This window comes from Sphaerodactylus townsendi, linkage group LG15, assembly GCF_021028975.2.
Source record: "Sphaerodactylus townsendi isolate TG3544 linkage group LG15, MPM_Stown_v2.3, whole genome shotgun sequence".
NCBI lineage: Eukaryota > Metazoa > Chordata > Lepidosauria > Squamata > Sphaerodactylidae > Sphaerodactylus > Sphaerodactylus townsendi.
Window position 1 is genome coordinate 34,987,745 of NC_059439.1, and position 26,657 is coordinate 35,014,401.

At 53.4% G+C, this 26,657-nt stretch overlaps 1 protein-coding gene across 2 annotated transcripts in view; it reads left to right on the forward strand.

Moving 5' to 3' along the window:
- Positions 1-2,362: 2,362 nt before the first annotated feature.
- Positions 2,363-26,657, forward strand: part of PFAS (phosphoribosylformylglycinamidine synthase) — a 32,306-nt gene continuing 8,011 nt past the window's right edge. The window contains exons 1-23 of one of the 2 annotated variants that reach the window (XM_048517131.1): positions 2,363-2,393; positions 3,078-3,202; positions 3,399-3,527; positions 5,602-5,733; positions 7,138-7,266; positions 7,911-7,984; positions 8,818-8,974; positions 10,325-10,386; positions 10,655-10,816; positions 12,304-12,429; positions 13,031-13,162; positions 13,302-13,532; positions 14,429-14,609; positions 15,618-15,701; positions 16,431-16,586; positions 17,690-17,809; positions 18,509-18,654; positions 19,261-19,471; positions 20,081-20,172; positions 21,730-21,844; positions 23,691-23,852; positions 23,949-24,101; positions 25,260-25,861. In XM_048517131.1, coding sequence (XP_048373088.1) covers positions 7,203-7,266; positions 7,911-7,984; positions 8,818-8,974; positions 10,325-10,386; positions 10,655-10,816; positions 12,304-12,429; positions 13,031-13,162; positions 13,302-13,532; positions 14,429-14,609; positions 15,618-15,701; positions 16,431-16,586; positions 17,690-17,809; positions 18,509-18,654; positions 19,261-19,471; positions 20,081-20,172; positions 21,730-21,844; positions 23,691-23,852; positions 23,949-24,101; positions 25,260-25,582 — 2,751 coding nt within the window. In that variant the 5' untranslated portion in view covers positions 2,363-2,393; positions 3,078-3,202; positions 3,399-3,527; positions 5,602-5,733; positions 7,138-7,202 and the 3' untranslated portion in view covers positions 25,583-25,861. Of the gene's footprint in view, positions 2,394-3,077; positions 3,203-3,398; positions 3,528-5,601; positions 5,734-7,137; positions 7,267-7,910; positions 7,985-8,817; positions 8,975-10,324; positions 10,387-10,654; positions 10,817-12,303; positions 12,430-13,030; positions 13,163-13,301; positions 13,533-14,428; positions 14,610-15,617; positions 15,702-16,430; positions 16,587-17,689; positions 17,810-18,508; positions 18,655-19,260; positions 19,472-20,080; positions 20,173-21,729; positions 21,845-23,690; positions 23,853-23,948; positions 24,102-25,259; positions 25,862-26,415; positions 26,421-26,657 lie in introns of those variants that run through there. The other variant, XM_048517130.1, reaches the window with a different exon arrangement.

Sequence of the window (26,657 nt, forward strand, 5' to 3'; positions counted from 1 at the left end):
CCACCCCCCCCCCCCCCCACCCCCCCCCCCCCCCACCCCCCCCCCCCCCCACCCCCCCCCCCCCCCACCCCCCCCCCCCCCCACCCCCCCCCCCCCCCACCCCCCCCCCCCCCCACCCCCCCCCCCCCCCACCCCCCCCCCCCCCCACCCCCCCCCCCCCCCACCCCCCCCCCCCCCCACCCCCCCCCCCCCCCACCCCCCCCCCCCCCCACCCCCCCCCCCCCCCACCCCCCCCCCCCCCCACCCCCCCCCCCCCCCACCCCCCCCCCCCCCCACCCCCCCCCCCCCCCACCCCCCCCCCCCCCCACCCCCCCCCCCCCCCACCCCCCCCCCCCCCCACCCCCCCCCCCCCCCACCCCCCCCCCCCCCCACCCCCCCCCCCCCCCACCCCCCCCCCCCCCCACCCCCCCCCCCCCCCACCCCCCCCCCCCCCCACCCCCCCCCCCCCCCACCCCCCCCCCCCCCCACCCCCCCCCCCCCCCACCCCCCCCCCCCCCCACCCCCCCCCCCCCCCACCCCCCCCCCCCCCCACCCCCCCCCCCCCCCACCCCCCCCCCCCCCCACCCCCCCCCCCCCCCACCCCCCCCCCCCCCCACCCCCCCCCCCCCCCACCCCCCCCCCCCCCCACCCCCCCCCCCCCCCACCCCCCCCCCCCCCCACCCCCCCCCCCCCCCACCCCCCCCCCCCCCCACCCCCCCCCCCCCCCACCCCCCCCCCCCCCCACCCCCCCCCCCCCCCACCCCCCCCCCCCCCCACCCCCCCCCCCCCCCACCCCCCCCCCCCCCCACCCCCCCCCCCCCCCACCCCCCCCCCCCCCCACCCCCCCCCCCCCCCACCCCCCCCCCCCCCCACCCCCCCCCCCCCCCACCCCCCCCCCCCCCCACCCCCCCCCCCCCCCACCCCCCCCCCCCCCCACCCCCCCCCCCCCCCACCCCCCCCCCCCCCCACCCCCCCCCCCCCCCACCCCCCCCCCCCCCCACCCCCCCCCCCCCCCACCCCCCCCCCCCCCCACCCCCCCCCCCCCCCACCCCCCCCCCCCCCCACCCCCCCCCCCCCCCACCCCCCCCCCCCCCCACCCCCCCCCCCCCCCACCCCCCCCCCCCCCCACCCCCCCCCCCCCCCACCCCCCCCCCCCCCCACCCCCCCCCCCCCCCACCCCCCCCCCCCCCCACCCCCCCCCCCCCCCACCCCCCCCCCCCCCCACCCCCCCCCCCCCCCACCCCCCCCCCCCCCCACCCCCCCCCCCCCCCACCCCCCCCCCCCCCCACCCCCCCCCCCCCCCACCCCCCCCCCCCCCCACCCCCCCCCCCCCCCACCCCCCCCCCCCCCCACCCCCCCCCCCCCCCACCCCCCCCCCCCCCCACCCCCCCCCCCCCCCACCCCCCCCCCCCCCCACCCCCCCCCCCCCCCACCCCCCCCCCCCCCCACCCCCCCCCCCCCCCACCCCCCCCCCCCCCCACCCCCCCCCCCCCCCACCCCCCCCCCCCCCCACCCCCCCCCCCCCCCACCCCCCCCCCCCCCCACCCCCCCCCCCCCCCACCCCCCCCCCCCCCCACCCCCCCCCCCCCCCACCCCCCCCCCCCCCCACCCCCCCCCCCCCCCACCCCCCCCCCCCCCCACCCCCCCCCCCCCCCACCCCCCCCCCCCCCCACCCCCCCCCCCCCCCACCCCCCCCCCCCCCCACCCCCCCCCCCCCCCACCCCCCCCCCCCCCCACCCCCCCCCCCCCCCACCCCCCCCCCCCCCCACCCCCCCCCCCCCCCACCCCCCCCCCCCCCCACCCCCCCCCCCCCCCACCCCCCCCCCCCCCCACCCCCCCCCCCCCCCACCCCCCCCCCCCCCCACCCCCCCCCCCCCCCACCCCCCCCCCCCCCCACCCCCCCCCCCCCCCACCCCCCCCCCCCCCCACCCCCCCCCCCCCCCACCCCCCCCCCCCCCCACCCCCCCCCCCCCCCACCCCCCCCCCCCCCCACCCCCCCCCCCCCCCACCCCCCCCCCCCCCCACCCCCCCCCCCCCCCACCCCCCCCCCCCCCCACCCCCCCCCCCCCCCACCCCCCCCCCCCCCCACCCCCCCCCCCCCCCACCCCCCCCCCCCCCCACCCCCCCCCCCCCCCACCCCCCCCCCCCCCCACCCCCCCCCCCCCCCTCCCCCCCCCCCCCCCACCCCCCCCCCCCCCTACCCCCCCCCCCCCCCGCCCCCCCCCCCCCCCAAACTCCCCCCCCCCCACCATTCCCCCAACCCCCCTCTCCCCCCCCCCCCCCCTCCCCCCCCCCCCCCCCCCCCCCCCCCCCCTCCCCCCCCCCCCCCCTGCCCCCCCCCGTCCCTCCCCCCCCCCCCCCCCCCCCCCCCCCCCCCCCACCAACAATGTCATCAAGTTCTCTGACAACAGCAGGTGGGTTTTCTCCCTGGAGGGCTGAAGAAGGATGGTTGGACCAGAAGTAGCATCCCCATGCTCATCAAGTTCCGTATCAGAGGAGGAAGTTGCCTATTGGGGTTGCCGTGGTAATTGATGAAGCTTCCTGTTCTTCCAGTGGAGGGTCCGTGGCTCAGTGGTAGAGCATCTCCTAGCATATCCAATTAAATAAATCAGGTGACAGCATTGTCCTTGAGGGACCCAAGGCAGTTTCGTGCATTCGTAGCCTTATGGCTTTTGGGGGCTGGAGTGTATATTTTTTGCTTGTGTTTCAGAGGGTATATTGGTCTATAGTAGGAGCATCTAGATTTGAGCCCAGGAGCACCTTAGAAACCAAACAGGTTTTAGGGATATGAGCTTTTGAGAACCTCGGATGAAGGGAGTTTTGACTGTTGAGAGCATACCTGTTGCAAAGAAGGAGAAGAAGAGTTTGGATTTATCTCCCACCTTTCTCTCCTGTAAGGAATCTCAAAATGGCTTGAAATCCCTTTCCTCTCCTCTCCCCACAACAGACGCCTTGTGAGGCAGGTGGGGCTGAGAGAGAACTGTGACTAGCCCAAGGTCACCCAGCAGGAACGTAAAAGTGCGGCAACACATCTGATTCACCAGACAAGCCTACTGGACTCTAATCTGTTTTGGGTGTGACTTTCCTCTCTTCCCCAGTGCAATCCAGGGCAGGGAGATTCTTTCACTGTGGCCAAGAGACCCATCTCGCGCCAGCCCCTTTGAGAAGCGCACCTCCACTCGGCACGTCATTTTCACAGCTGAGACCCACAATTTCCCCACCGGTGAGTGAAACGGAAAAATAAATTGCGTCTGTGTGTTTCAGCAGAAATGGGTTTCTAGGGCATCGTGAAGGTCCTGAGCCAGTTTGCAGAGGCCTACACACACCACACACACTTTAAGCTGTTGATACTGTGAGCAAAATGGAATATACGTGAAATGAGCAAATAAATAAATACAGTTTGGAATCTCTCCTTGCAGGCGTCGCTCCCTTCAGCGGTGCAACCACCGGAACGGGCGGGCGAATCCGGGATGTACAGTGCGCGGGGCGCGGGGCACACGTGATCGCTGGCACGGCTGGGTACAGCTTTGGCAATCTGAACGTCCCAGGTGAGGGGCAGTTGTTGGGCCTGGCGTATTGAAAAGGATGGGTTGGAAGCAGTGGTGGGATCCAAAAATTTTAGTAACAGGTTCCCATGGTGGTGGGATTCAAACTGTGGCGTAGCGCCAATGGGGCTGGGCGGGGCATTCCGGGGCGTGGCTGGGCATTCCGGGGGCGGGGCTGTGGCAAGGACACAGCTGCTGTGCCGGTCCTTGGGCGGGAAACGAATGCACGCAGGCGCAGGCTGCCACGCACGCCGGTGCACCTCCTGCTAGACTGCTTCAAGTTCTGCGCGCTACTGCTGAGAGGAGGGGCGTGACTAAGGCAAAAATCACGTGGCAAAATCACCAATTAGTAACTCCCTTTCGGCACACACAAATAATTAGTAACCTACTCTTGGGAACCTGTGAGAACCTGCTGGATCCCACCTCTGGTTGGAAGGATGTTTTAGATTCCCAGTGTGTGGGACTTTTCAAGACCACCTGCTTCCCTATTGAGCAGGGATTTCTTCTGCACACCTTGCTTTAATAAGCAGACTCCACATCCACAGTGAGGCCCAGAGGTGATTATCCTATCCCGATAGACTCTACTATTGAGCACGTCAGATACATGTTTGTGTTGCTTCTGGAGGGATGGCTTGTAGCATTCCAGTCCCACTGTTTGCAAATCATATTCAGTTTTCCTGAGATGTACCAAGTCCCCCCTTTTTTCCCTTATGGACTAGGAACTTTTTCAAAATTGAAAGCTGAGATGTCTCAAGATGCTGAATTCTAAGCAAGAGGTCCAAAACTCTCAACTTGTATTCCCTCTGGGGCCCGCACAGACTTACCCAAGTCACATTATTAGATTAGATTAGATATTTAATTTATATACCGCCCTCCCCAGAGGGCTCAGGGTGGTGCACAATATAGTAAGAACATAAGAACATAAGAACTAGCCTGCTGGATCAGACCAGAGTCCATCTAGTCCAGCTCTCTGCTACTCGCAGTGGCCCACCAGGTGCCTTTGGGAGCTCACGTGCAGGATGTGAAAGCAATGGCCTTCTGCTGCTGCTGCTGCTGCTCCTGAGCACCTGGTCTGCTAAGGCATTTGCAATCTGAGATCGAGGAGGATCAAGATTGGTAGCCATAGATCGACTTCTCCATAAATCTGTCCAAGCCCTTTTTAAAGCTATCCAGGTTAGTGGCCATCACCACCTCCTGTGGCAGCATATTCCAAACACCAATCACACGTTGCGTGAAGAAGTGTTTCCTTTTATTAGTCCTAATTCTTCCCCCCAGCATTTTCAATGAATGCCCCCTGGTTCTAGTATTGTGAGAAAGAGAGAAAAATTTCTCTCTGTCAACATTTTCTACCCCATGCATAATTTTATAGACTTCAGTCATATCCCCCCTCAGACGTCTCCTCTCCAAACTAAAGAGTCCCAAACGCTGCAGCCTCTCCTCATAAGGAAGGTGCTCCAATCCTTCAATCATCCTCGTTGCCCTTCTCTGCACTTTTTCTATCTCTTCGATATCCTTTTTGAGATGTGGCGACCAGAACTGAACACAGTACTCCAAGTGCGGTCGCACCACTGCTTTATATAAAGGCATGACAATCCTTGCAGTTTTATTATCAACTCCTTTCCTAATTATCCCTAGCATAGAGTTTGCCTTTTTCACAGCTGCCATGCATTGAGTTGACATTCCCATGGAACTATCAACTAAGATGCCCAAATCCCTTTCCTGGTCTGTGACTGATAGTACTGACCCCTGTAGCGTGTATGTGAAGTTTGGATTTTTTGCCCCTATGTGCATCGTAAATAAACAATAATATAATAATACAGTAGGACTAAGCGAAGTTACAATACCAATTGCATTAGCCCCATAATGGACCAACAATTCAACTTAATTCTATATCAGGTTAACAAACTGGTAACCGGTTAATAAACGTATAACTACATCAGCAAATCTCAACATATTATCATCATTTTTTAGATTCAGCAGAGAAACAGAGTTCCCCAGTCCCAGCCAGAAAGTATATTTTGGAGTTTTAGTCCTATGGTGAAACTTCATCTTGTGTTTTGTCCGCTCCTGGCTGTAGGATACACGTTACCTTGGGAGGATCCAACCCTGCCGTACCCAGGAAATTTTGCCCGGCCTGTAGAGGTGGCCATTGGAGCTAGTGACGGCGCTTCAGATTACGGAAACAAATTCGGGGAGCCTGTTCTGGCAGGTGAGAATTGCAGTGTGTCCTTTGGGGGATGGGGTTAGGTCTCTATGCTAAAGCTAACAAAGATGTAGGTAACGTCTAAATAAGCACTAACACATTAAACACATCACCCACTAGGCAGCCAATTGAGGTTTGGTTTTTCTTATATTAAGGGACAATGCTCATCACATACAATTGTAATCATATATCTATCTCATATCAACAGAATTTCATCATTCACTGTGGTATCATCACATGAATTATTTTTCTCTTTTTCTATTCAATAATCTAAACATAAACAGTCCCTTCAAAGGTGTTTCCACGTTCATTCAAATTCCAGGTTCTTGCAGTTGATCGCAAAAGTTCATTCATAAATATTCATGCAATGATACAACAGTGAATGATGTGATGAGCATTGTTCCTTAATATATAAGAAATACCAAACCTAAATTGGCTGCCTAGCGGGTGACGTGTTTAATGTGTTAGTGCTCAATGCTAAAGCATCAACTTTGCCTCCGAAAGGTTGTAGGTTCAGTCCCTGTCATCTCCAATTAAATGAACTAGATAGTGAGTGATGGGAAAGACCTTCTTCTTGAGACCTTGGAGAGCAGCTGGCCGACAGAGTAGGCAATACTGGCTTTGATAGACCAAAAGTCTGACTCAGCAGTCCATAACTTTGGCCCCCCTGAACCAAACTGCACCAAACCTGGGGGGTATCATCAGGGCAGTCTCCTGATGAGACCCTGAAATTGTGGTGCTGATATGTCCAAGAATGCCCTCCCTGCAAGAACATCCCGGAATTTGCCCTAGAATCTTTGTTCTGCATTGAGTTTTCTGCATTGCTGTCAATGGGGGTTGCAGGCTGGGGGGGCACATTTCTGAAGGCACAGTCTCAAAACTTTCAGGGACTCATAAGGAGACTGCCCTAATGATACCTCCCAGGTTTGGTGCAGTTTGGTCCAGGGGGGCCAAAACTGTAGCCCCCATCTTTTATTAGCTCCCATTGGAAACAATCGGGGATAGGGGCACCCCCTTTGGGAGTCCATAACTTTGGACTCCCTGAACCAAACTTGGGGGGTATCATAAGGACAGTCTCCTGATGATACGCTGAAATTTTGGTGCTGCTAGCCTAAAAACTGCGCCCCCTGCAGGCCAAAAATGGAAAACCACTAAAAATACCCAAAAATGAACCCAGCATTTTGATGCCCCCCACAAGGTGATGCCCTGGGCAGCTGCCCACCTTGCCCAATGGGCATTACGCCAGTGGTGATGACGGCCCCAATTCTCAATTGCTTCTTTCCCCCTTTTGAAAAAGTGGAATCTGGGAACAGCAACTGGGCAGCGTGAGGTCCAAAACAGAACGACGAGAAAGGTCAGGAGGGTGAAACACAAGCTTTTGCTACTGTTAAATCGGCTTCTTCTATGTAGGCTTCGCACGCTCATTTGGGCAGCGTCTGGCGGACGGTGAGCGGTACGAATGGATCAAGCCCATCATGTTCAGCGGGGGGATCGGAGCCATTGAGGACGCGCATGTGCGCAAGGAAATCCCACAGCCTGGTAAACTGTTACAACTAATATTTTGCCGTCCCTCGGTGGGGTCAGTAATGGTAATGCTTGATAGATATAAGGGCATGGTCCTATACATGGTGAAGACCAGGTTCTAAAGATCTTCCCAAGATTGTTCCTTCTCCTGTCAGTTGCCCACGTGCTTGTCTTTGGAGCCACATGAGTTAGAGTAGGGGTGGTCAACCTATGGTGCTCCAGATGTTCATGGACTACAATTCCCATCAGCCCCTGCCAGCATGGCCAATGGAATTAGAGCATTCCCTTCTTTCTTAAAACTGAAGAGTCTCAGGATTTCTAGTTCGGTGCCCAATATTGGATTTTTCCACAAATATGTATAGCCTTAGAAGGTAAAGGTAGTTTCCTGTGCAAACCCATGACGTGACATCACATCACGATGTTTACTAGTCAGAGGTGGTTTGCCACTGCCTTCCCCAGTCAACTCCCAGCAAGCAGGGTACTAATTTTATCGACCTCAGAAGCACAGAAGGCTTAGTCAACCTTGAGCTGGCTACCTGAATCCGACTTCTGTCGGGATCGAACTCAGGTTGCGGGCAGAGCTTTGACTATAGTCCTGCAGCTTACCACTCTGCGCCACGGGAACTCGCACAGTCTCAACACTGTTATCCCCTTTCCAGGTATGGATGTTGTGAAGGTGGGAGGTCCCGTCTATCGAATCGGAGTTGGGGGAGGAGCTGCTTCCTCCATCCAGGTGAGAGGTGTGTGGGGGAGGGGGTCTGTCCGTTTGTCTCTGGAGGTGAAGGTCACGCTCCTTTCTGCATCCTCTTGCGGGCATCCCCACCGTGGCACTTGCAGGTGCCACAGTGGGCGGAGCCTGGTAGGGCTTTCACCCAATAAGGTTTCTGATTGGCTGCTACACATTTCATTGTGCCAATTTTAAAAAAAAAGTTGTTTTGGAAGCAGCTGCCACCACAATACAAGTATCTCCAGCTATGAGAAAGAGATAGAGGTTAACTCATTTATTTATTTATTTATTTATTAACCTTTAATAGGCATAGATAGATCAGGATTTACACAGACACACTCTGCAGTCCTCTCTGCAGACACTCTCTGCAGTCTCAAATATAGTTCGATGGCAAGGAAATAGTCCACATAACTTGATGGTTGACTTCGAGGGGTCAGATCACTTCAGATTTTTTTTTTTATAGAAATAGCCAGAACAAATGACAGTAATACCCCTACTACAAGTATCTCCGCTTCACAACTGAAGGTAAACTGGGGAAGCCATTTTGTGGCTGGCTGCATCTCCAGCGTCAGCCATTTTGTGGCTGGCTGCATCTCCAGCGTCAGCCATTTTGTGGCTGGCTGCATCTCCAGCGTCAGCCATTTTGTGGCTATGCCTACCACGCTGTATCAGAATTCTCAAGGTGCCCCCAGGCGCAAAAATGTTGGGGATCTTTTGTCCTATGATGAAGTCTCTTTTGTTACTTCTGGAAGCCTGGATTGGACGCAAAAACCACCGTGTTTGTTGGGGTATCTCACTCTGAAGGTGCTCATAGCCTTCAATGCTTCTTTACCTGTCAGGTGCAAGGCGACAATGCCAGCGAGCTGGATTTTGGGGCGGTGCAGCGTGGGGACGCTGAGATGGAACAGAAGATGAATCGGGTCCTGCGAGGTTGTGTGGAAAGTGGCGAGGACAATCCGATCTGCAGCTTGCACGATCAGGGCGCTGGAGGGAACGGTGAGAACCTGGGGATGGGACTGCAGAACAATATTAGAAGAAGAAGAAGAAGAAGAAGAAGATGATTTTGGATTCATACCCCACTTTTCTCTCCTGTAAGGAGACTCAAGGGGGCCTACACACTCCTTTTCCCTGTGGCCTAAGGCTAATAAACATTGATTGACTGCTGGAACTCCTTTTCCCTTCCTCTCCCCACAATAGACACCTTGTGAGGTGGGTGGGGCTGAGAGAGTTCTGAAGAACTGTGACTAGCCCAAGGTCACCCCGCAGGAATGTAGGAGTGAGGAAACAAATCCAGTTCACCCGATAAGAGTCTGCCACTCAGGTAGAGGAGTGGGGAATCAAACCTGGTTCTCCAGATTAGAGTCCCCCCGCTCTTAACCAGTACACCATACTGGCTTACGTCTTGCTTGGGCCATAGGGGTCTTTCTTCTTGTGAGGCTGGAAGGAGGTAGAATCAGAATCCTGGGCCCCTTCCGCACCCGCAAAAGAATGCGTTTTCAAGCCACTTTCACAACTGTTTGCAAGAGGATTTTGCTATTCCGCACAGCTCCGAAGAGCACTGAAAGCAGTTTGAAAGGGCATTATTCTGCATGTGCGGAATGAGCCCCAGAATCCCAAGTGGATGGATGGGTGGGAATCCAGTAGGACCTGGATGCATTGAGGCCTGGATAACATGAGGTAAAAATGATGTGCTGTACTTTTTACATGGAAGCTCGCTGAGCGACCTCGGGCCAGTCACTTCCTAACCTACCTCACAGATCGTTGTGAGGACAAAGCGGAGAAGAGGAGAACAAGATAAATTAAATGGTGGTTTAATGGTGTGGAATCTACAGTGCCCTGTTGGGACAACAGGATTCCTTGGCCATCAGGAAGTGAAATGGCCACCATTATCTGCCCCTAGGAGCAGCAGTGGCGTAGGAGGTTAAGAGCTCGTGTATCTAATCTGGAGGAACCGGGTTTGATTCCCAGCTCTCCGCCTGAGCTGTGGAGGCTTATCTGGGGAATTCAGATTAGCCTGTACACTCCCACCCACGCCAGCTGGGTGACCTTGGGCTAGTCACAGCTTCTCGGAGCTCTCTCAGCCCCACCTACCTCACAGGGTGTTTGTTGTGAGGGGGGAAGGGCAAGGAGATTGTCAGCCCCTTCGAGTCTCCTGCAGGAGAGAAAGGGGGGATATAAATCCAAACTCCTCTTCCTCCTCCTCCTCCATCTCTGTGGGGGCGAAACAGGAAACGGTTATTTCTGCTAGGTTGGGTCAGAAAATATTCCACTAGAAAAGGGGGAAACATCAAGGTTTCCTTTTCCGAGGAGTTTTGGTGCCAACAACGATTCTCCCTCTCTGCTTAGGCAATGTGCTAAAGGAACTGAGTGAGCCAGCTGGAGCCACCATCTACGCCAGCCGCTTCCAGGTCCGTATCGTGTTTTCCCCTCTGTAAAAATTGTTGACTCGTCTATCTTCTGACACCTCTAGCGATTCAGTCCTTTATTTTACCTACTTTACCTCTCCCAGCGACCCAGAGCTAGGAACGATGGACCCATACACCAAAACCCAGACAATATGGAAACAAATAATAATATTTTCAAGTGTTTTGCCACTATTATTGCTAAACTCTGCACAACGCTACTCCTTGGTAATGCTCCAGAGCTCAAACTCATTTCTCTTCCTTCCTCGCCCAGCTCGGAGACCCCACTTTGAGTGTCCTTGAGATCTGGGGGGCAGAGTACCAAGAATCCAACGCCCTCCTGCTCCGTCCCCGGGACGCTCCTTTCTTGCGCCGCTTGGCTGGCCGTGAGAGGTGCCCTGTTGATTTTGTCGGCCGGATTACAGGCGATGGACGGGTAAGATGGGACTGGGTCACCAGGAGCGGGTGGGGTGGAGGAAGAGGGAGCCAACCATTTTTTTCTAAACCAAAACCTCAGCATTCAGGTTAAATTGCCGGATTGGCACTTTGTGATAAATAAGTGGGGTTTGGGTTGCAATTTGGGCAATTTGGGGCTGGTCAAATGTGTGAGGTCAGGAATGCATCAGCGAGAGAAACGAGCAAAGTCCAAGTTGGAAACTGGGCTGATTTGGTCAGGGCTTTCCAGGAAATTAGGGGGAGGGCGGCACAGGACGGCCTTATTTCTTGAAAACTAAGCATGATGGGTACTTGAATGGGAGACCACCAAGGAAAACTCATCTCCCTTGCCCTGAAAACCCTTTGCTGGAGTCACGACATGTTAGTTGTGGCCTTGATGGCCTCTCTGTCACATGCACGTAAAATTGCTCTTGCGTCCTCTTGTGTTGTGGTGTACATTCATTCAGAAAAAACAAATGCTCATAAAGTTTGCTTTCATAGCAAAGGAGAAACGGGAGCGGATTTTTTTTTAAGGAATCAGAACCTTTCATTCGCCCCATTCTCCCTTAAAATGTTTTCCCTTTAATGGGTTTCTCTGAAACTTAATGGCCTTGTGGGTTTAAAAAAAACTGGAGCAAATACAAACCTGGAAGAGAATGCTTGTGGAAGGTGGGGGTACCCAGAGAAGGGCTTGCTTACAAATCTGTTGGGCAGAATAACTGCCCTCCTTTTGGTGATCTTTGATGATCTAATTTGGGGAGGGGTGTGTAACGACACCTTGTGAGGTAGGTGGGGCTGAGAGAGTTCGGAGAGAACTATGAGTGGCCCAAGGTCACCCAGCAGAAATGCAGGAGTACAAGAAGAGGAAGAAGAAGAGTTTGGATTTATACCCCCCCTTTCTCTCCTATAGGAGACTCAAAGGGGCTTACAATCTCCTTTCCCTTCCGCCCTCACAACAAACACCCTGTGAGGTAGGTGGGGCTGAGAGAGCTCCGAGAAGCTGTGACTAGCCCAAGGTCACCCAGCTGGCATGTGTGGGAGTGTACAGGCTAATCTGAATTCCCCAGATCAGCGTCCACAACTCAGGCGGCAGAGCGGGGAATCAAACCCGGTTCCTCCAGATCAGAGTGCACCTGCTCTTAGCCACTTCGCCACTGCTGCTCACACGCCACTGCTGAGTGAGGAAACAATTCCAGTTCCCCAGACAAGAGTCAGCCGCTCGGGTGGAGGAGTGGGGAATCAAACCTGGTTCTCCAGATTAGAGTCCCCCCGCTCTTAACCAGTACACCATAGTGGCTTACGTCTCGCTTGGAGGCCATGGGGGTCTTACTTCTCTTGAGGCTGCACAGGGGTGGGTTGGCCCAGTAGGACGTGGATAAATACAGGCTAAGGGTAGGAAGCAGAATTAATTGGGGAGGGTCAAAGGAGTTTAGGAAGGAGGCGGTTTGAGGAAGTGACTCCTCCCCACTGTGGGTGGGTTCTTGACAGATCGTGCTGGTGGACGACACGAAGGTCCCGTCAAGCGATGCGGAGCTGAAGGAAGGCCAAGCGGGAGGAAGGCCCACCCCTGTGAACCTGAAACTCGAATGGGTTCTGGGGAAGATGCCCCGCAAGGTAACGTTGCCTCCCCCCCACCCCACCCCCAATAAGAAGTTCCCCTTCAAGAAGAGGAAGAAGAAGAGTTTGGATTTATATCCCCCCTTTCTCTCCTGCAGGAGACTCAAGGGGGCTTACAATCTCCTTGCCCTTCCCCCCCTCACAACAAACACCCTGTGAGGTAGGTGGGGCTGAGAGAGCTCCGAGAAGCTGTGACTAGCCCAAGGTCACCCAGCTGGCGTGTGTGGGGGTGCACAGGCTAATCTGAATTCCCCAGAGAAGCCTCCACAGCTCAGGCGGCAGAGCGGGGAATCAAACCCGGTTCCTCCAGATTAGATATACGAGCTCTTAACCTCCTACGCCACTGCTGCTCCATTCAAGAGAATGGTTCTCAGATCCTTCTCAAACTACTTTGAAAATACCTGGATGGGAGACGTCCGAGGAAGACTTGAGTTGCTACGTGAAGACTGGCAATGGCAAATCAGCTCTGTTTGTCTCTTGCTTAAAAACCCGGCAGGGTTGCTGTAAATCGGCTGCAATGTTACCGCACTTTGCACCAACGGTGTCCCAACTTAGCTTGTAATAACGCACAGACTGTTGTTGAATCTCTTCCTGCCAGGACTTCACTTTGAAGCGAGCGATACGGATCCTTCGGCCTCTGGACCTGCCCAGTGACCTTCGCGTGGCCGACGCCCTCCAGCGAGTCCTGAGGCTGCCGTCTGTGGCTAGTAAACGTTACCTGACCAACAAGGTACCTGGGAAACCTCTCTTCGTTTTGCAGATGGGCTTTTGAGAAATTGATGGTCTGGGTTCTCTTTAAAAAGGGGTGTGTTTTGTATGAGATAGCTTTTCCTACAGTGGGTTATTCTGATCTCTCTCCCCCGACGCAGGTCGATCGCTCGGTGACGGGGCTAGTGGCTCAGCAGCAGTGCGTGGGTCCCCTGCACACGCCTCTGGCGGACGTTGCAGTAGTGGCCCTCTCGCCCTTTGAGATAGTGGGAGGAGCCACAGCCCTGGGGGAGCAGCCTATCAAAGGGCTCATTGACCCAGCTGCCGGTGCTCGATTGGCTGTAGCGGAAGCTCTCACCAATCTGGTCTTTGCTCGGGTCACGGAACTGAAGGTAAGGTTTCCGCCCTGGCCCGGTCCTTCTACTCTCCATCCTGACCTCGCTGTTTTCCACCCCAGAAGATCCCTTTCCAAGATTTCATGTGAGCTGAAAAGTGGGCGGTCTTCTTGCCTTGTGTGTGAAAGGGCTGCCCATTCGATAGCACTTGCGGAAGAATGAATATCGTAATGACTGACTCCATCTTATTCTGTAAATTACCGTGTACAGCTTATTTTATTTTTTATCTATTTCTGCAATTTATACCCCGCCCTGTGCCGTAGTCTCAGGGCAACTAACAAATGGGGATGAAACCCCGTTTGAAACATACAAAGTTAACATCGGAATAAAAAACTAGTTAAAACAATACATAAAGTTTGTTAAAACCCCATTTAAAAATCCGCAACCCTGCTCCGCCCTGCTGTGGTTGACATCAATAAGAGCATAGGTGTCAAACTCGCAGCCCTCCAGATGTTATGGACTACAGTTCCCATCATCCCCTGCCACCCTGATGCTGGCAGGGGATGATGGGAACTGTAGTCCATAACATCTGGAGGGCTGCGAGTGTGACACCTATGAAGAAGAGGGACTCTTGAAAATGTAGGTCGTCACAATGTCTGATGCAGCAAACAATAACACATGAAATAGTTTGTTGTTGGCTCGCGTGCAGGAAAACTACAAAACAGCCTACCTGAAAAGCTCTGTAGTATTCACTTAGAACAGTGGTTCCAAACCTTTAATTCACAGCGGAGGGGGCCGTAGCTCAGTGGAAGTGCCGCTGGTTAGCATGCAGAAGGTCCCAATTGTCCACCAGAGGCTGCAGGTTCTATTCCCCCCCCCGTCTTAATGTCCTTCGCATAAATGTAATGTGCGTGTCGTGTATCCTCTCTGAGGGAACCTTTGTGTCCTTGCAGGACGTGAAGTGCAGTGGGAATTGGATGTGGGCGGCCAAGCTCCCGGGCGAGGGAGCAGCCTTGGCCGAGGCCTGCGGGGCAATGTGCGCCGTGATGGGGGAACTGGGCGTGGCCGTGGACGGAGGCAAGGACTCGCTCAGCATGGCAGCCCGGGTTGGCACGGAAACCGTCAAGGCGCCTGGTAAGAAGGGGTAGGGCTGTCCTGGGGCCTGCCTAAGGTTCCCATTTGCCCGCAATTGGCGAGAGGCCTTCAGGTAATTGAGTCTTTTGCCTGCCGATGCTCCCCGTTAGGAAGATGAAATGAGAAATAGAGGCAGGGAAAGGGAATCTGAGACTCACAAATCTTAGAGCAACTGTTAAAAGTATTGAACATGCTTTTGAAGAAGAGTTTGGATCTATACCCCACTTTTCTCTCCTGTAAAGAGACTCAAGGTGGTTTACAAGCTCCTTTCCCTTCCTCTCCCCACAACAGACAGGTGGGGCAGGTGGGAGGCAGGTGGGACTGAGAGTTCTGAGAGAACTGTGACTAGTCTAAGGTCACCCAGCAGGAATGTGGGAGTGTGGAAACACATCTGGTTCACCAGATAAAGCCTCTGCCACTCAGGTGGAGGAGTGGGGAATCAAACCCGGTTCTCCAGATTTCCAGCTGCTCTTAACCACTGCGCCATTCTGGCTCTAGGAGAGCAATGAAGGCGCAGGTTCTTGCTTAGGGGAATCTTCAGGGGAATGGATCCTGCCCCGTTCATTGGGCAAAGACATGATCCTGCGCAAAGCACAGAACTGTCAGCAATCCAGTAGATTCACACTGTTGTGGCGCTTGGCTTCTTGGTTCCTGAGAAAGAGGAGAAGAACGTTTCCCAGCGTGATTGCACAGCCTTAACTCCAGTGGCGCAGGAGGTTAAGAGCTCGTGTATCTAATCTGGAGGAACCGGGTTTGATTCCCCGCTCTGCCGCCTGAGCTGTGGAGGCTGATCTGGGGAATTCAGATTAGCCTGTGCGTACCCACGCAGGCCAGATGGGTGACCTTGAGCTAGTCCCAGCTTCTCGGAGCTCTCTCAGCCCCACCTACCTCACAGGGTGTTTGTTGTGAGGGGGGGAAGGGCAAGGAGATTGTAAGCCCCTTTGAGTCTCCTACAAGGAGAGAAAGGGGGGATATAAATCTAAACTCTTCTTCTTTTTCTTCCCACAGGGACTCTGGTTATCTCAGCTTACGCCGTCTGCCCAGACATCAGATCCACTGTCACCCCTGATCTTAAATGTCCAGAAGGCAAGGGTAAGGTGGAGACTTTACTCAGATGTTCTGCTTTGTGTATTTTACTTTTTAAAAACTAATTTAATCAGCTCAGCTTCGTTTTATGCCCTGCCTTTCTCCACCCACCCCCCACCCCCCAACGCTCCTTACATTATTCTCCTTTCCTCTATTTTTATTCTCCCAACATCCCTTTGAGGTAGGCTCGGCTGAGAGCATGCCACTGACCTCCACAGCACAAGATGCTGGACGAAGCTAGTTGGTCTAGGTTTGGGCCTAGAACTGTCTAGGGGTGTCAAATCTGGATTGGCAAATATGCTGGAGGTTTTGGGGGCGGCGAGACCCACAGAGGCCCAATTAATCTTCAGCAAGGGAATAGCCACCACTTAGAACACAGGTGTCAAACTCGCGGTCCTCCAGATGTTATGGACTACAGTTTCCATCATCCCCTGCCAGCATCATGCTGGCAGAAGATGATGGGAACTGTAGTCCATAACATCTGGAGGGCGACGAGTTTGACACCTGGGCCATAGAATGTGTGCCTTCGAGGCAGTCGTTTTCTCTGGGGGAACCGATCTCTGGAAATAAGTTGCAACTCAGGGAGCCCTCCAGGCCAGTCCTGGAGGTTGGCGACCATGGATCCACCCTCTGACTTCCTGCCGAGTTTTCAAAGATTCCCCCAGCAGCTAATTGGGTGCGGTTGCCGTGCCAAGCACCATGGTGCTGATTCCGTACCCATCCTTCTGCTTCTAGGGACTTTGCTTCATGTGGCAATCAACCCGGATCAACATCGTCTGGGGGGCAGCGCTCTGGCCCAGTGCTACTCTCAGGTGGGGGATGTTTGCCCGGACCTGGATAGCCCCAGCACTCTCGTTTCTTGCTTCCGAGTTACCCAAGAGCTGCTGAAAGGTAGGCATAATCAGGGACGGAATGGGGTTGCCCCAGGGGTACTGTCTTTGCCCTCTAAGACCTAGATGCTCCCCACCTTTTGTTTTTGAAGCACCGGAAGCATGCCTGGAAGAGAACCTCACTATTCAATCAATCAATCATGCCTTCATTGGCATAAAATCAAGATAATACAAGCTCACATATATAAAAGACAAGTTGATTCGAGCAGAGAAACATTTGCACACTCATGTAGATATACTTATGATGTACTCATATACCGTGTTTCCCCGAAAATAAGACAGTGTCTTATATTAATTTTTGCTCCCAAAGATGCGCTATGTCTTATTTTCAGGGGGTGTCTTATTTTTCTGTGTTCTGTTCGTCGGGCATGCTTCCAAACAAAAACTTTGCTACGTCTCACTTTCGGGGGATGCCTTATATTTCGCACTTCAGCAAAACCTCTACTACATCTTATTTTCAGGGGATGTCTTATATTCGGGGAAACAGGGTAGTATTAATAGCGCAGTTAGGAATAATAAAAGAGGAATAAAATTAACACTTTAAAATGGTTGTCAGGAATAGTCCTACCGTACAAGTTGTATCAGCACTGTAGTCTCCCAAGAAGAAAACGAATGGCTGCAGTAGGGTTTAAAAGTTTTCTCACTGCTAGTAAAGGGTAGATTAATCTAAAACACGCATCTGCATTCATTTGGCTTTCTAAGAGAACATGGGCAAGAGAGTCAATAGAGCCACAGCGACAGTATCTTTGTTGTTTTGGGATTTGTTGATACCTTCCTTTGGTTGCGGCTGACCCTCACTAGTACTAACTGGTTTGCAGCAGGTAGTCTGTGCACAATTTAAAGGACTCGAGGGTTCGCTTCCTATGCAGTCACTGTCTCAGAAAAAGATGTATCCAAAGTGTTGCTTTTTCCCCCCCAAATCCTGCAAACCTTCAAACTGGAGAATCCGTGGGAACAATTTAGAGAATCCGTGGGAACAATTTAGAAAATAAAGGAGTTTGTTTTCGGGCCAACCTCAGAAGGGTAGCCTCATGTGTTTCCATGTTGTGGTGCTCTTTGGCCCAGTATTTTTTTCCCTCCTCACCCCCCCCCTCCCCCGTGCAGATAAATTGATTTCCGCTGGACACGACGTGAGCGACGGAGGACTCTTGACTTGTCTGCTGGAGATGGCTTTTGCGGGGAATTGTGGAGCCCGCATAGAGCTGGGCGCCCCCGGAGCCAACGGTCAGTGAGTTGGCGGGAAAATGAGTGGTCGGGCTGGGTGTGTGGAAGGGGTTGGTGGAATGGCAGGGACCCAGAGGTGGGAACCAGCAGGTTCTCACAGGTTCCCGAGAGTAGGTTACTAATTATTTGTGTGTGTTGAGAGGGGGTTACTAATTGGTGATTTTGCCACATGATTTTTGCCTTAGTTACGCCCCTCCTCTCAGCAGTAGCGCGCAGAACTTGAAGCAGTCTAGCAGGAGGTGCACCGGTGTGCGTGGCAGCCTGCGCCTGCGTGCATTCGTTTCCCGCCCAAGGACCGGCGCAGCGGCTGTGTCCTTTCCTGGGCCGGGCCACAGCCCTGCCCAGGAATGCCCCGCCACTGGAATGCCAGCCACGCCCCCATTGTGCCCCGCCCAGCCCCATTGGTAATACGCCACAGCTTGAATCTCACCACCATGGGAACCTGTTACTAAAATTTTTGGATCCCACCACTGCAGGGACCCCTATCAACGCTGCATAAATGCAGCTAAAGCATCCTAGGAGCTTTAATCAGTTGGCCACAGAGTTCTCCAGTATTGGGAAGACATACAGGATATCAGAGGGGTGGAGAGTATAAGAAGTTTCTCTGCTCAGGATTGGAAGAAGGTTAAGGGTCGTGGAAGAGTTTGTCCCGTTCTCCCGCCAGCCTCCATCTCATAACTTCTGTTCCTTCGACTCTAGCCCTGGAGGCGCTGTTTGCAGAGGAACCTGGCCTGGTTCTAGAGGTCCCCCCCGGAGCAACGGCTGACGTCTGCCGACGGTACCGAGAAGCCAGAGTGCGATGCGTGCCGATTGGCCATTCGGGTCCTCCGGGGCCCAATGCCGTGGTGAGTTTATATGTGATTGGCAGAACAAATGGTGGAGAGGATGTTAAAAGAAGGAGTGCTTGGAAGAGCCGATGGCAGAAATGGGGAGAAATAAGGCCTTTTGGTGAAGAGGGGAGCTTAGCTTGAATCTTGGCTAGCTTCCCGGGAGACTGTGCGGTTGTACAGTTGCATGAGGGAGCCACATGGCGTAGTGGTTAAGTGCTTGCACTGCCACTCACATGGTCAGGAATTCGAACCCCCTGTGAGTCAGATATCCTGGCAGCTGGCTCATGGTCAACTCATCCATCCATCCATTCTTGGTCGATAAATGAGTACCTAGCTCATAGCTAGGGGGCAAAGAATAGCCGGGAAAAGCAATGGCAAACTACCCCACAAAAGCGACTTGCCTATAAAATCACTGCTCGCAGTGGTACCCCAGGGTCAGATATGACTGAAGGGGAAACTTTATTATTATTTTTTGTACAGTTGCATGAACTGGGCCACAGAACAATGTATTCCCTGGTTCATTTTTCCCATTGGTCTCTCCGTCTTGGTTCCGTTGTTTCGGAAGGTAGCTGTATTAGTTTGTAGTGAAATGACTCGATTTGAGTCGGTGCTTCCTTGCAGGTCCGGATCACCGTAAACAGCCAGGAAGTCGTGGCTGAGAAAGTGGCGACGTTACGGGGCTGGTGGGAAGACACCAGCTTCCAGCTGGAGCGGCTGCAAGCCAACCCCGACTGCGTGGCCCAAGAAGAGGCGGGGCTGGCCAAACGCACCGAACCGACCTTCATCATGACCTTTAACCCTCACGAGGAGCTTCCCCTGCTACAAGAAATAGGTAGGAGACCGGAGAGTGGGAAAGAGGGCGCCCAAAGGACGGTGTTGAATACCTACACGAAGCTTAGAAGCTAAGGAGAGTTGACTTGGATGGGAAACCACCAAGGAAAACCAGAGGTTCTGTGGAGACGAAGGCAACGGCAAACTACCTGTGCTCTTCTGTTGCCTTGGAAACCCCTCAAGGGTCGCTATAAAGCTGCCTTGTCATGAATCAGACCATCACAATCAGTGTTGTCTGCTCAGACTGGCAGTGGCTATCTAGGGCCGTGGTGGTGAACCTTTGGCACTCCAGATGTTATGAACTACAATTCCCATCAGCCCCTGCCAGTATGGCCAATTGGCTATGCTGGCAGGGGCTGATGGGAATTGTAGTCCACAACATCTGGAGTGCCAAAGGTTTGCCACCACTGATCTAGGGTCTCTGACGGAGATCTTTCCCATCATCTCCTACCTGATCCTTCTAACTGGAACTGCGGGGAATTGAACCTGGGGTCTTCTGCGTGCCAAGCGGATGTTTTTCCACTAAGCCACAGCCCTTTGATTCCAGGAAGGGGTGCTGGTGTCACAGTATAATGCTACCTCTTTGTTCCACTTCTTCTCCCTTTCGCAGCCATGCCTGCTCCCCGTGTCGCCGTGCTCCGGGAGGAAGGAAGCAACGGAGACCGGGAAATGGTGGCCGCTTTCCTCATGGCTGGATTTCAGGTGAGCTGGGTGGCACGGGTTTGGGCAAAAAGGCCTCAGCCTGCTCTCAGAAACCCAAACAGCAGCAGTGGCGTAGGAGGCTAAGAGGTCGTGTATCTAATCTGGAGGAACCGGGTTTGATTCCCCGCTCTGCCGCCTGAGCTGTGGAGGCTGATCTGGGGAATTCAGATGAGCCTGTACACTCCCACACACGCCAGCTGGGTGACCTTGGGCTAGTCACAGCTTCTCGGAGCTCTCTCAGCGCCACCCACCTCACAGGGTGTTTGTTGTGAGGGGGGAAGGGCAAGGAGATTGTAAGCCCCTTTGAGTCTCCTGCAGGAGAGAAAGGGGGGATATAAATCCAAACTCTTCTTCTTCTTCTTCAAACATGACCTGAGACATTGTAGGCTGTGTCTCCTTCCTTTCTGGTGTCCAGAACTGTTTTTCAGGGCTTGTTTCTCCTTGTGAGTTGCAACCTGTTGGCAGTAGTGATTCACTCAAACAAAGCTGGTAAATCCTTGAGAGCAGCCAGGGGTAAGCCTGCTGGCCAGAGAAACCCTGGAACCGAACCTCCAAAGCCAAACTTTTACTCTCTCAGGAGCAGACAGTTAGTGATGACCTCTTTGCAAACATTTCTGTTTCGTTTTGCTGGTGGCCACATGAGAGAGGGCCTTTTCGGTGATGGCCCCATATTTATGGAGGAGGCAGGTGGAACTGAGAGGGTTTGGAGAGAACTGAGACTGGCCCAGCAGGAATGTAGGAGCAGGAAAACAAACAGATAAGAGTCCACTACTCATGTGGAGGAGAAGGGAATCAAACCCAGTTCTCCAGATTAGTTCACTTTTAACCACTACACCACACGGCCACCACACTAGGTCATGGTGGCTCTGGACTCCAGGTATGAACATGATGTAAAGAAGCCGTGTGGGTGTGTAGAAGAAGAAGAAGGAGAGTTTGGATTTATATCCCCCCCTTTCTCTCCTGTAGGAGACTCAAAGGGGCTTACCATTTCCTACGCTCCTACGCAGCAGTGGCGTAGGAGGTTAAGAGCTCGTGTATCTAATCTGGAGGAACTGGGTTTGATTCCCAGCTCTGTCGCCTGAGCTGTGGAGGCTTATCTGGGGAATTCAGATTAACCTGTACACCACCACACACGCCAGCTGGGTGACCTTGGGCTAGTCACAGCTTCTCGGAGCTCTCTCAACCCCACCCACCTCACAGGGTGTTTGTTGTGAGGGGGGAAGGGCAAGGAGATTGTAAGCCCCTTTGAGTCTCCTACAGGAGAGAAAGGGGGGATATAAATCCAAACCCTTCTTCTTCCCCTCCCCCCACAACAAATACCTTGTGAGGTAGGTGGGGCTGAGAGAGCTCAGAAGAACTGTGACTAGCCCAAGGTCACCCAATCTGGTTCACCAAATAAGCCTCTACAACTCCAGTGGCAGAGTAGGGAATCAAACCCGGTTCCTCCAGATAGTCACCGAGTTCGCCTCTCGCCATCAAATGTTCTCTCTGCCCACTAGGTTTGCTTCCTTCTTTAACCATTCCTTCCTCCTTCACCCGTGCTGGTCCTCCTTGCAGGTCTGGGACCTCAACATGGAAGATCTGTGCTCAGGCAAGATGTCTCTGGACTCCTTCCGAGGCCTGGTGTTCGTTGGAGGGTTCAGCTATGCCGACGTGTTGGGCTCGGCCAAAGGTGAGGAGGGCTTTTATTCCTTCTCTGCAGAGATCAGATATTCCCCTAGCCTCTGCTCCGGAAGGGACTATGATTTTTGTAAACTGGCCGACTGAGGATAGTCCTCAGCCTGTCTCCGTGAAATCCTCTTCTATGAGTTCCCCAGAGGCATTTGGCCGATAGCCCAATCTTGTCAGATCTTGGAATCACAACACAAGCCTTTATTGGCTTACAAAACAGGACAAAAATTTAAAACACAACAAGGTGAAGAAATGCAGTTAAAATTACTAATTTCCAGTATAAAATTTGCAACAGTTTCACAAAAGAGCACATCAGAGCTGTTCAGGAGATTGGGTATCTTATAATACTCATGCCACTGAGAACATTGCGAGAAAATGGAATTCATGTATTTCATGCGTATCTTATTGTATTTAGGGCATAGAAACAGAGAATGGTCAAGTGTTTCAACCGTAATCAGATCACATGAACAAACTCTTTTAGAACGTTCCATATTCTTGAATCTTCCCTCCAGCAGAGCTGATGGCAGCACATTACATCTTGCAGTAGCCAAGGCTCTCCTCTGGGTGGGATTAATCAGCAGACGGAGATATGCTGCCATAATTCCACTCTCGCATGGGATTAATAATGTAGTGGGAGAACAGGTTGTCTTGGCAGCACGAGTCAAATTATGAAAATCAAGATCCAAGAGCCTATTCTTAACTAGTCTGAAGGCTTCAACCTTTGTGAGCATAAGGAGTGATTCCAAGGGGAAACCAATAGCTTTAACCTTTCTAAAGATCCAAGTATACCATTCTGAAATAAAGTGATCTGATAACAGAGAGGGAATACAACTATTGGATCCCACTAGAAAATGTATATGCAGCCAATATTTTATGGCCCTTATCCATGCCAAAGTTTCTAGAGTTGTTTGGCCTATCTCTATGCACAACGCAGCATAAGGCACACATCTAGGGAGCACCAGAGATCTTGGAATCTAAGAGGGGTTGGTCCTGGTTTAAAGAAACGTCCTCTGCTTTTGTGCCACACGTTATTTCCTGTCGTCCAAATAACATTTGCCGCTTGGATCCTCTTAAAGTGTCTGGAATAAGTATTTGTCAGAATTTGGATGGAAGACCACCGAAGAAAACTAGTGGCGCTATGCATAGGAAGGCAAGGTCAAATTAGTCTCTTGCCTTGAAACTTCTGCGGGGTTGCCATAAATCCGTTGGAAGACCACCGAAGAATACTAGTGGCGCTATGCATAGGAAGGCAAGGTCAAATTAGTCTCTTGCCTTGAAACTCCTGCCATAAATCCGCTGCAACTCAACTTCACTCTCTACCACCGCCATTTTGAATGACTAGTTTTGGGCGAAATCTCAGTAGAGTTAGATTTAAGCATCGCCCACCAGAATACTATCTCAGTTGCATTGGATTGGCATCTTCTGATGAGTCAAAGTTTTCAGTCTGACAGTTTTTCATAAAATTTACTTTCATAACGGTCAGAAGGGGATTCCAAACATTTGGCTAATCAGAAGTTTGCACAAACGGGTGTGATTTGTACAAAAAAAAATACCTTGAGCATATGCATACTCAGTGTTTATGAGTCTAGAATGTGCTCACTGAGTACTCAGATTTGGGCCCAAATTTTGCACTTCATTATGGAATAAGAACATCTAGGGGAAACTGCCATGAACATTCCCTGTGATGGACTATCTGAAAAGAAAGTGTGATTTAAGAGATTTGAATGACTGGAGCCAGGCTAACACTATGCTTTTCAATCCATCCACCCTGTATTGTACAATATAATTGTACCAGCAAAGAGGCGGTCAACTTTTTCACCGTTTTTCACGTCCGCATTTGGTTCTAGGCTGGGCGGCTTCCGTGACCTTCAACCCCCGAGCACGCGCTCAGTTCCAAGCCTTCCACCGTCGCAAGGATACCTTCAGCCTGGGCGTGTGCAACGGGTGCCAGCTGATGGCCTTGCTCGGTTGGGTCGGGACTGAGCACCCAGAGCCCGAAGTCGTGGCAGGTAAGAGGAGGTTCTCATTGGTGGACCTTAGACCCCGGCCAGCTCTCCTGGGGTCGGAGCGGGTGGTGAATCCTGCGCTGGCCTGGCTTTTTCTAGGTGGCTCGATCAAACCGGGACTGCTGCTGAGCCCCAACAATTCCGGTCGCTTTGAGTCCCGTTTCGTGACGTTGAACATCGAGGAAAGTCCAGCGCTGATGCTCCGGGGGATGGCTGGCTCCACCCTGGGCATCTGGGTGGCACACGGAGAAGGTAATCATATTGGGGGACGGACCACGGTTACTGGATTTGGAAGTAGAAGAGTTTGGATTTATACCCCACTTATCTCAATGGTAACGAGCCTCAAAGCAGCTTACAAACTTCTTCCCTTCCGACAAAAGGTACCTTGTGAGGTAGGCGGGGCTGAGAGAGTTCAGAGAGAACTGGGACTAGCCCCAGATCACCCAGCAGGCTTCATGTGGAAGAGTGGGGAAACAAATCCAGTTCTCCAGATTAGAGTCGGCCACTCATGTGGAGGAGTGGGGAATCAAATCTAGTTCAGATTGGAGTCAACTGTTCTTCATAATGACTCCACGCTGGCTTCAGGAAGTGCCCAGGTGTAGCATCTCATAAGAACATAAGAACATAAGAACAAGCCAGCTGGATCAGACCAGAGTCCATCTAGTCCAGCTCTCTGCTACTCGCAGTGGCCCACCAGGTGCCTTTGGGAGCTCACATGCAGGATGTGAAAGCAATGGCCTTCTGCTGCTGCTGCTCCCGAGCACCTGGACTGTTAAGGCATTTGCAATCTCAGATCAAAGAGGATCAAGATTGGTAGCCATAAATCGACTTCTCCTCCATAAATCTGTCCAAGCCCCTTTTAAAGCTATCCAGGTTAGTGGCCATCACCACCTCCTGTGGCAGCATATTCCAAACACCAATCACACGTTGCGTGAAGAAGTGTTTCCTTTTATTAGTCCTAATTCTTCCCCCCAGCATTTTCAATGGATGCCCCCTGGTTTCTCACCTTGTTCATGGCTTCCTTCACTGTGCCTCCTAGTAGTAGCCCTTGATCGTCATTAGTCTGAGAATAAAGTCAATCAGCCAATGCAGAGAGGCAAGCTGGGCCCGTAGTGTAGTGGTTATCACATGTGCTTTACATGCCAAAGGTCATGGGTTCTAACCCCCATGGAAGAATCAGGGTCTTTTGGTAGCTGAGATCATGGCTCAGTGGTGGAGCATGTTCTTGGGTCGCGGATGGTCCAGGTTCAGTCCCCGGCATCTACATGTAAAGGGACCTGAGAGGCGGTAATGTTGGAAGACTTCTGTGAGATTCTGGAGAGCTGCCGCCATCTTGGATGGACAAGGGTCTGAATCAACCTGCAGCAACTCTATGTAGGCGCTCATCCTGTGCCTTTCCCTTCCAACCAGGTCGGATGCGGTTCCGCTCGCCTGAAATCCTGGGTCGCATGCGCTCCACCCGTCTGATCCCGCTACGCTACGTGGATGACCAGGGGCTGCCGACTGAGGAGTACCCCCTGAACCCCAACGGGTCCCCGTTAGGCATTGCAGGCGTTTGTTCCCCTGACGGGCGCCACTTGGCCATGATGCCCCACCCTGAGCGCTGCGTCCTTCCCTGGCAGTGGGCCTGGATGCCCGCCTCTTGGCGCCAATCCCTGAAAGTCTCCCCGTGGCTACGCATGTTCCAGAATGCCTGTGAGTGGTGCTTGCGTTACCCTGCAGGCCAGCCTTGACCACACATGCCCAGGCTTACTCAGCCCTTCTGGGGTAGCCCTAACACGAGCTGCTCTCAATTATAAGCTGTATGGGACACTAAACAATCTACCGCTTCCACTTTCCTTGCTCAAAGAGACCGTTTGAGAAAACAAGGAGAGGTGCCATACTTCCACTGACCACTGAAGGTCGACAGTGCTCAGGAAGGAGCAAGTCTTCTTGGTTTTCTCTTTGCCGGATCATCATGGGACCAATGCAGTTTCCAAAGTGCAAATAAAAGCAAACTAACTTCAGAAATATGTCTCTGTGTGGTTCTTTTAAAACCCTCAAATGAAAACTTAAACTAATCTGCCTATCGTAATTCTTCTTTCCAACCCCCTGGATGTAAGAACATAAGAAGAGCCCTACTGGATCTGACCAGTTCAGCATATTACAGGGGTGGCCAATCTATGGTGCTCCAGATGTTCATGGACTACAATTCCCATCAGCCCCTGCTTGCATGGCCAATTGGCCATGCTGGCAGGGGCTGATGGGAATTGTAGTCCATGTAGTCCCCTCTCTGCGGTAGTGCGTTCCACTGTCAAGCAACCCTTACTGACAGGAAGTTTTTCCTGATGTTTTGGTGGAATCTCTTTCCCTTCACCTTGAACCCATTACTCCTGGTCCTAGTCTCTGGAGCCGCAGAAAACAAGCTTGCTTCCTCACCAACATGACATCCCTTCAGATCGCTAAACATCATGGCTGTCATGTCACCTCTTCACCAAACTAAACATCCCCAGCTCCCTAAGTATCTCCTCTTATCTCACACAGTGGCCAGCCAATTCCTGTGGAAGTCCAACAACAGGGCATGAAGGCTGAGTCCACCTTATAGCTTTCACCAAAGTTATCATAGGATCACACCTTCTGAGGCAGAATACTGGATTGTTTGCAAACAAAGACATCCTGTATTCTGAAAAGAAAAAAGGGAGGGGAAGAGATCAGAGATCAGTTCGCCTGAAAAAAAAAGAGAGAATGAATTTATATCTTTACACCAGGGGTCTGCAATCTGCGGCTCTCCAGATGTTCATGGACTACAAATCCCATCAGCCCCTGCCA